General features: G+C 31.6%; 1 protein-coding gene and 1 long non-coding RNA gene across 4 annotated transcripts; one reads left to right on the top strand and one right to left on the bottom strand.

The window, feature by feature from the left end:
• LOC109362745 (subtilisin-like protease SBT3.9) lies at window positions 1-5,026 on the bottom strand. 3 transcript variants are annotated; one of them, XR_002109439.1, is made up of 11 exons: window positions 4,889-5,026; window positions 4,701-4,792; window positions 4,483-4,580; window positions 4,248-4,403; window positions 3,321-3,991; window positions 2,715-2,806; window positions 2,372-2,614; window positions 2,174-2,288; window positions 1,152-1,344; window positions 268-892; window positions 1-237 (listed from the first exon to the last, which is right to left on the bottom strand). XR_002109439.1 is itself a non-coding variant. In XM_019608750.1 (10 exons), exons 1-10 carry the CDS (start codon window positions 5,009-5,011, stop codon window positions 336-338), a joined length of 2,340 nt encoding a protein of 779 aa, XP_019464295.1. In that variant the 5' UTR covers window positions 5,012-5,026; the 3' UTR covers window positions 1-335. The 3 variants fall into 3 exon arrangements, 2 of the variants coding, with proteins under 2 accessions (XP_019464295.1, XP_019464296.1); XM_019608750.1 differs by having other exon boundaries at window positions 1-892; XM_019608751.1 differs by lacking the exons at window positions 4,483-4,580; window positions 4,889-5,026 and having other exon boundaries at window positions 1-892; window positions 4,248-4,418; window positions 4,689-4,792.
• Window positions 4,325-5,875, top strand: LOC109362746. The gene is made up of 4 exons (XR_002109440.1): window positions 4,325-4,416; window positions 4,687-4,729; window positions 4,864-5,024; window positions 5,618-5,875. It is a non-coding gene; the product is annotated as an uncharacterized LOC109362746 (long non-coding RNA).

Below are 9,822 nucleotides of genomic sequence, written 5' to 3'. Positions count from 1 at the left end.
TTCAATAAAGACTCAAGTTTGATATTTTGTGTTGTTTTAGATAAAATACAAATCATACAAATACCATCTTCCTTAACAACAGTAACTTAAAATTCACCATTAGATTAGCAGTGTTTTTTGTTTCTAATACTGACATTTGCTCATCACAGTATTCTGTTCATCAGTGTCAACCAATCATTTTATTTAATTCAAATAATTTGTCAGTTGCAAACTCAGGATCCGTTTTAAACTTACAATCTGTAGTATATTCCATGCATAAACTGGTAATCTTTCGTCATAGAATTTAATGCCGTGTTAGTTGATAAAACTCATTTTCCATAAACTCTTATGAATCCTTAAGATTCAAATTGTATGGTCCTCACAGCTATTGGGACCCTCACAAAATGCTTGCCATTGGTCCAAGTTAGGCTACCAAATCTGTAACCTCCATGAAGCTTTAGAGTTGACAAGAAACTGACATTGAAGGAAAGGACTGTCGAGGAAGAATTGAAACTCAAAATTTGAGGTTCAACTCTCACTTTTATGCCATCTGGAGCCTTCACTTGAGCTTTGTAGACAGAAGTTATGTTTCCAACATTTGTCACGGTTCTCATTACTTTTGCACCCTTTTTTAGGTATGGAATTGATATGGAAGGAAGATTAAGGTTCAGTCCTTGGTGTTTCTCTTTCTTACATTTTGTGTTGGTTTTGGTCATTTTGCTGATGGATGCACTACCATAACCAATGGAACATAGGAAATGGATATAATCATCAGTGGTTATGTTATATATGAGCCCTGGATCCATTGCTTTGTTAGGGTTCACATGTCCACCTCCTATGTCAAAAGGGTCTGCAGCCTTATATGTTGAACCCTCTTCAGATATAACACTTCCATCAGTGCCAGTTTGAGAGGCTGCATTTTCAATGACGAACTAGTTACTTTGAATGTATACTACACTGTAAAGAAGTAATTTAATCTAGGAAGTATGGGTACTGAATACAAACACAACAGGGCAAAATATGAAAAACGTTCATGTGGAACAAAAAATCATAGAACAAATGAATGACATATAAACGACAAGTATCCGATATGATATGTAGCCTATACTGGTATACTGGTACGACAACCATTTTGAAGTATATGTGATTAATTCTTATTATGGCTGATTCACCTGTTGTTACCAAAGCTGATCTTATGGCTGCAGGTGACCATGTTGGGTGTTTGGATTTGATGAGAGCTGCTATCCCTGCTACATGGGGACAAGACATTGAAGTTCCAGATAATAATGCAAATCCGCTGTCCTGTGTTGTGCCCTGTGGTGGAAACGCAGCCAAAATGTCCACACCTGGTGCAGCTATGTCAGGCTACCACCATGAATCATCATACACTTAGTAAAAGTTAACGATGGCATCATATAATATAAATCCATGTAAAAACAGTTCTGTTTTATGGTAAGTTGCTAACTTAATTTACAAAGTAGCCCACCAGAGGCATTCTCCGAGTTCCTTTTCCTTCACTCCAAAATTGCTTGTTGCATATGTGTTGCTTTTGTGGTTGCATATGCATCGGAAACATACTGATATTATAAATATTTAAAATTATTTTACAGTTCTAAGTAATCTGCTATTTAGTTTAGTTCATAAAATTCAATCAGCAATTTTCTGCAGCCTTATTTCTGACAAGTGACAACTACTTTCCTGTGGAATTGGAGTTTCAATGATTTCTTTGATGCCCATATGTACATTTTATGTAATAAATAGTAACATATTGCACTACTACTCTTTATTACACTACTCTGTACGCATTTCTATGATATTGATGAAAAAAATCAACAGAACAAACATACATACAGTTTTCTCAATCTGTGAAGCAAGTTCATAATGAAAAAAATCAACATAGATCAGTAACTTACTAACAAGACAAACTAAGCTGCAATCTACCGTAGAAAGATGTAGTGCAATGGAAATTTATGAGAATATCATTTCCATGTTAATTGAATGAATGTTTCATTTAAGCTAACCATGGTATATATAATTCAAGTAGCTAAAGTATAGAATGTTGCAAAAATATTGAGTTGAATCTCTTATTGTTATAAATCACATCTAATTAATTTGTCTCAAAATTTCAGAACAGGGTTGGTCTGGTTGAACAAAAAAACCATGCCTGAAATAAGAATATAAGATCCTGTTATACCTTTAGCACAGTTGGAGACATGCTACTAGGTCCTCTTGAAGAGAAAGATGAAACTTGTGGAGATGTCAATTTTCCAATAACAGTCTTTGGAAGACTCAAGCTTGCAGTTGGGAATCTTTCAGATAAGAAACTTGTGATTAATTTTAGTTCAAATGAATTTCATAAGTCAATCGATGCATATTTTGATTATTTTCTCACCTTGTTCTTCTAATATATGATAATATTTGTGTCCCTACTTCATAATCTACCTTAATACATGGAAACACACCACAGTGATAGAGCCCATCTTCATGAAATTGAGCATATATTAGTCCAACTCCTCCAGCTTCCATTACTGTACGTGAGGCAGATATAATATCTTGTTGATCTGATACTGAAAAGCATAGAACAATTTTGCCTGCTGCCATTGTTGCATTTAGACTTCCATACTGACAATCCTTGCTTGAAAGGAAGACATTGACTATTGATATAAAATGTATAGTAATGGAACAAAAAGATAGTAAACATGCATAAATAATATAAGAAGGACAAGAGGTCTCACGCTAAATCATTTGCAGGGTCTAGAGCAATGCGTTCAGAGTATGTGAGCCCAACAAATCCAAGATTATGTTTTCCAGTATCAATGGATTGTCCCTACATTATACCATTCAACTAGCTGATTATTTCAATAATCAATTATGTGAATTCATTATAATAGAACCAGTTTCATGTTTGAATATGTTTTCTGAAAAACGATTTCAAGATAATCTATTTTGTTTGGATTGGACAAAAAACTCACTTGTGTAGTAAATTACATAAATGAGTACAAAGCTAGTTGTTTAGATTAAATAATATCTCTTTGGTAGTTAGTTCTGTAGAGGTAAAAATGAAATTGTGATTGATTTCAAAATAATCAAATAACTTTTTCAAATAAGCTTCATACCTCTACCCTAAGAACAGATTTTTCCTGTACGCCATTTTTTTTCATACTTCGGTTGGGTTTGGCAAACATGTAAGATTATATCTGGAAAGAAGTTTTTCCATTCAAAACAAAAAGAATGTTTTCTTTGGAAAAAAATCTTTCCAAGCATGGTATAAAGCCTATAAGTTTTAGCTGATAGCATGGTTTATCAATGTGATATGAAAAATAACTGTAGCATTAGCATACCCACACAGTGTTGTTATTTCCAAGAGTTATAGCTGCTTGAAAGGCCCTATCTATTGTGGTAGCTGCAACTGTAACTATCCAAGGTGCAGTATTTGCAATGGTTTGAGAAATGGGGCCAGAATTTCCAGCTGAACAAACAACAGTGATTCCCTTCGCAGTTGCATGAAATGAACCAATTGCAATGGTGTCACGTTGATCAACATAAGAAAACAAGGGAATGTTAACGCCGAGAGAAACAGTTAAGACATCCACTCCATCATGTATAGCCTTATCAAATGCTTTCAGAATATCAGCATCAGCACAACCTCCAACAGAATTATCCCAACAAGCCTTGTAGATAGCTAAGTGAGCAAGTGGTGCTCCTCCTCTTGCTAAACCATATGCAAGTCCTCTATAGTTTGCATTTTCAACATAATATCCTGCTGCTGTTGAAGCTGTGTGAGTGCCATGGCCAATAGCATCGCGTGCCGAGAGAAATTCCTTAGTGCCATTTCCATGGATGAGGTTCTTATTGTGGTCAGTTATTCCTTTCATGAACCATCTTGCACCTATTATCTTCTTGTTGCAATTGGTTGTGTTGAATTGCTCTCCAACTTCACAAACTCCTTTCCACCTTGATGGGATTTGTCCCATTGCTTCATCATTAAAACTTCGAGATTCTGGCCAAATTCCTTCAAGAAATCAAGTTTATCTTTGGTTACAGTGCCACTTTTCTATGAATGCTTGATCATACATAAGGTCTTAATTAGTAGCAAGACATTTTCATTCAGACATCCAATGATATTTTTGACAAGTAGTCATTTATTTTATGATGATTGAAATAAAAGTACATGTCAAAGTATCAGTGGATGTTTGCTTAAAATTACCTCAACAGTGCATACTTTAATTCTATATGTAAGTATACAACTATAAATGTATAATTACTACCTGTGTCTATGACACCTATGATGGTTCCTTCACCTAAGTTGTTTTCAGTGTAAGAAGTTTTTGAGGAGGAATGATGGATACCAATGAAGTCCCAGCTTCTTGTTGTATGGAGTTTGTGAATGCGATTTCGAATGACTGAAACGACCTCAGGAAACTCTGAAACCACATGGTATATAGCTTTTAAAATGTGTTAAATTTTTTAAAATAACAAGCTTAATTAAAGAAATGATCATACTTTCTATTTCCTCTGCTTGAGATTTAGTCAATCTTGCAGCAAACCCTGAAAAGCCATGCTTATAGCTATAAAGGATTGAATTCTTTGCAGCTTCTTTGCTTAAGAACAAGAAAAAGACACTTATAGTTATCACTAATTCACTACATTATTGGCTCTTATTGCATTATTACTATATAAGCTCTAATGGAAAATTAATATATGAAGGTTACAAGCCATACCTTCCTAGGAGCGAAGATAACATTTTGAGGTGATACTTCTTAGCAGTTTCTGGATTTTGATATATCTTATCTCCAGTGTATACAATATACACCTATAAACACGCATTTAATAATTATTGTGCTCAAATTAATGCCAAATATTATTCACATGTATTTAAAGCAGAACTAGAAAATTAAGTTGCACTCACAGAGCTTGTTTCCTCAGCATATATCTCAGAGATGACCAGAAAATTTTGCAGTAAAAGAAGAGCAGATGTTACAAGCAATTTGGCCTTTCTTGGCCATCTCCAGTTTATTGAATTAGTATTCATTACCTAATCAGAGGTGAGTTTTAAATTCTTTACTAATTCTTATAACATACAAAGTTATATAATGTGGTTTACTTTGCATCTATCTATAATGCATAACAACTTTTTGAACATATTGGGAGTCCTTTTCTTTTGTCTGGTGCACTTTTGTGTTATGCTGAATGGGAGGAAAAGTATACATAAATATCAGCACACTCAGAATTTATTGGAGAGGAATATATGCTGGTATTAGTATAGTACTTTTACTTGAGGGATTAAATTAAGTAATCAAATTAGTACATAAAGGATTGACACATGGATTTTAGAACTATTTTATTTTAACCAAAGTGTGATCTGATGATTACTTATACAACTCTAATAATATTGAGAAAAAGATATATACAATGACAGAATAATAGTTTATACATCATTAGCCTATCATCTACTATATATTTTCAATCCTTATTGACTCTTAAAAAAAAGTAATACAAATGAATGATACATTGATAATTTTGTTGTAGTCATAACGTGTTGTACTGCACCATCATCCCACGTTTATTGCACCCTTTTCTTTTTTTCCTCAACATGGAATCACACCTTTTGCTTTTATTGTTGTTTTAAATTTATCAGTGGAACTGGACTGTGCCTCATCTTTTTTGTAAGGGAAAAAAGCAACATTGGCTGGTGAAAAAATTCTGAGTGGCAAACAACATATGTGGATTGAAGATGCGTACGAATAACCTCAAGAAAATTGGCTGAGAAAAGGAATAATATGAATAAATGAAGAAATTAGTCCATGCAAAATACAAGTGTTATATATTTAGTCTGGTGGGGTTATCTTAAGTGAACAAAATACTATTCATTTGAAACACCCACAACTTCTTGAAATTTTTTTGAACAGATTCTAACAAACTAAAAGAGCAAAAGGGTTTTGCGAGTTTATTGTGAAGGATAATAAAAGAAATAGAAGACTTTATAGCTATATAATACACTTATTTTTCTCTTCTTTCACTATCAAGAAACAACTTATAAACGATTATAAGAGAATCTATCACACATTTTATACGTTTAGGTCTAAAGAAAATTCAGCATAAAAACCTATTTTAATTTCTAAATCTTTTTCGGAACCATTTGAATGATTAAAATTAAACCTCACTTCAATAACTAATAGTATGATAATTTCCAAGTCAGGTTGCAGTTTGCATTGTCTCTTGAATGTTAGAAAAAACCATCTAGGATGTTTTCCATTAGAAAAAATATCAGACCACTAATCACATAACAAACATAATTAATAGATAATATATTGTTGAGTTTTCTAAACATAATGTTAGAGTTTGATTCTTCTCATATTAATGGAAAAGACATTCTCAAAATCAACAAACGTATAGATCAACTGGTACAAAGTTGTTTTAGCTTGGTAGGGAGTATTTGCCACCAAAGTAATCCTATTCAGCTTCAACAAGACTACCTCTACTTGATAGAAAATATGTATGTTTTAGATAACAGAAAAAAAAAGACTTTACCCATAAGGGTTATGTTAACTTTGATGATTTTTTGGTATTGAACAACATCTTATTTGCCATATTTATTATTTTGGCAAATTAGTTTTAAGAAAAATTATGTTAGGCTTTTTGTATTTTGATCTTCTATGTGAAAATATAATATGTCCATAGTTTCTACCAGCAGCCCCCCCCTCATTTTCTATCATGTTTACATTGTCTCCGAGAAGAATAATTGAAAGAAATCATCTATTCTTAATATTGGGATTGAGACATTTTGTCCCAAAAACATATGTCTCACTGTTTCTCTAACCAATAACATTATACCTAATAATGTAAAATTGTTAGTTTTTGATTTTATGAATTTTTATTTTCCGTACTTGTCACTTTTCAATTGACCGAGACAGAAAATTGGAATAGAGTTAGGGATAATTGATCTGTATCCCTTAATAGTGTCCCCATTCTGTATGTCAAGCCAATTATATATTACTACATGACTAAAAGAAAACTTATAAAAACAAAAAATAATATTTTAATTAATAAAGAGAATAAGACATCATTTGAAATAAATGATTTAAGATTTTAATTATAAAGAATAACACATTTTTGAGGTCCACTTTCTCTATACTTTTATCACCCACACATACATGTCACGTCACCTTCGTTTGGTTCTTGCGGAATCTTTCTTTCCAATAATGGAATAGGTGATTTACAGCTGGACACAACACTCTTCAATCCAATTTATTTAAAGATAAAATAATACATCATTAGAAGTAGATTAACGTGAGATATTTTTCATTCTTATATTTTTTTTTACGGTTTGCTCACTATAAAGACTTGATTTTATTTTAATTTTCTCCTTCATATTTTACTTTAGTCTATTTATTTTTATTAACTTAAGTCCTCCGACTTTTAAGTGTGCACCATTAGTCATTTCGCACATCTTAAGTATCACTTGGGATTTTTTATATAGCTAATAGATTGCATTTTAATAGGAACACTTCACCATCTAAAATGTGCGGGTTTTTGCTCGGTTGTTTATAAAAAATAAAAACAAAATCTTCACATATAATTTTCACGAGCAGTTTAATACTTTTATTAGGACTAGTGTGTCAATTTCGGCACTCTGTGCCAATTATCTCACATTCATAATATATAATATATCCGTATCATGTTATAATATTTAACAAAAAATAATTTAAATATAAAAAATGCAATACATGAACTTGATAGAGAGTAAAAATATAAATAAAATAGTGTATGGAAGATTAATGATATATTAATATAAAAAATGAAAGCAATTGAAGTAATATGTGAAAGTTTATATTATTTATTAATGAGAGATGTTACAAATGATAAATTTGGAATATAAAATTATATAATAGTGATGATTATTATTTGTTTTGGCTTTATTAATAGTATAGAAGTATAGATATATAGATTATAGAAATTTATATAAACATCAAATTAGAAATTATAAAAGTTAAAGTAGGGAAACATAAAATACTTCATGAGTTGTTATTTTATGTCTATTAGTTTTAGTATAGATAAATATGAAATTAGAAGTTATAAAAGATAAAATAGGGAAACATAAAATACTTCTTGGGTAATTATTTTATGTTTTCCCTTTATCTATTAGTATAGATAAGGATATGGATGACCATGAATCTGGTTGGGTATGGGTAGTGCATTATCTGGACCTACCTATTGCTTCATTTTTAGACCTAAATCCACCTAAGACCCGTGCTGGTACCTGTTGAGTCTGCTACCCATGGGTTATTCGGTATCCAACGGATTTGCGAGTATCCACAAATTCAAAAATATTAAAAATAATTATGAGTAATTATGTGTTTGTTTTCTACAACCTTATATATTATTTAGGTAATCAACAAGTGAAAATTTTAGAAAATATAATTTAAAGTTTTAAATACATTTTAAATTGATTATTTCAACATTACGAAATAAAATTGATTTAATAAGAATTGTCTCATCAACATAATATTAAATTACATATATCAATTAATAACATAACATCACACAACTTCTTAACAATGTAACATCATTCTTTGGTAACATATCAATCATATTTATGAATTAATAACATATATATAGGGAGGGGATTCACTTACTCCAAGAGTAAGTTAAAAAGACTTACTCCACATCTTGACCTTCATTTTAGAATAATCCAATGACTTGATTTAGTGAGTAAATTTCAACCATTAGATTGTCCTAGAATTAATGTTTAAGATGTGGAGTAAGTCTTTTTAACTTACTCTTGTAGTAAACGAATCACCTCACACATGCACACATATATAAGAATGAATAGCGGGTCTGGGTACCTCATTATTTAGACCTAGACCCATCAAACAACGAGTCTTAAAATCTCGGGTCTCAGTTGCTCACATGTCAAAAAACACCGACCCAAACATAACCCGTTGTGGGCATTTTTTGTGGGTACCTACTGCCATCCCTAGATGAGGATCCTCTCCAAAGAGGAAGTATATACAAAACTAAAGGGAAAAAATTAAAAGATGTAACACTTTTACCTTTTAGATGTAATATGAGAATATTTATACTCTTAAATGTAAAAGTAAAATTAATAACTTTTGATGCTTTTCCCATCTATTAAAGTATATAAGAGCCACCATTTTCAACTTAACAGTTGATCTGTGAGGAATTTGGACTTAACGAAAAAGAGTTATCCCAAGCGTATTTGAAGGAGAGTATTTCATTGAGGATAGGTTTACCCTCATAAATGAGACAATAGTTATTGCCAGAGTATGTCATAATTTTAGGGTTAACTGGTTTAACGGTTTTAAATCCAGGAAAATTTAATGTCACTTGACTTTAAGGACAATCACAATTGTTGGCCATAACCACAATCCACTCTGGCCTTTTGTCAATTTGAACTCCTGTTTTAGCTTGCTTTACGGAGAGATTACTCAAGTAGCATGGTTTACAATAGCATTAAAAAAATGGGAAGAAAATCATAATATAAGAATTATGAACATAATGAAAATGATGTCCAAAAGATATGAAGAAGAAATTTTTTTGGTTTCAATTCAAACATGAGAAGAAAAATTACCTAGAGAAATAAGGCCAAGGAAGAAGAGAAATATGCCTATATTCTTAATGGTGACAGCCATTTCTAATAGTACAATGCTATTTTCTATTATTGAGTATTTGCTTTGGCCAAGTGAAAGCACCTTGCGTTATTTATAGGTAAATTAAGGAGTTGGAAGAATAGTCAATCCTATAACAAAAAAATTGAAGGTAAACTAAGTGTTAGAGTATATTTGGAGGACATTATCTTAGTTAAAAAAATTTAGTTCCATT

Source organism: Lupinus angustifolius, chromosome LG12, assembly GCF_001865875.1.
Source record: "Lupinus angustifolius cultivar Tanjil chromosome LG12, LupAngTanjil_v1.0, whole genome shotgun sequence".
NCBI lineage: Eukaryota > Viridiplantae > Streptophyta > Magnoliopsida > Fabales > Fabaceae > Lupinus > Lupinus angustifolius.
Note: the sequence above shows the minus strand (reverse complement) of the source record. Positions and strands in the feature narration are given on the sequence as shown.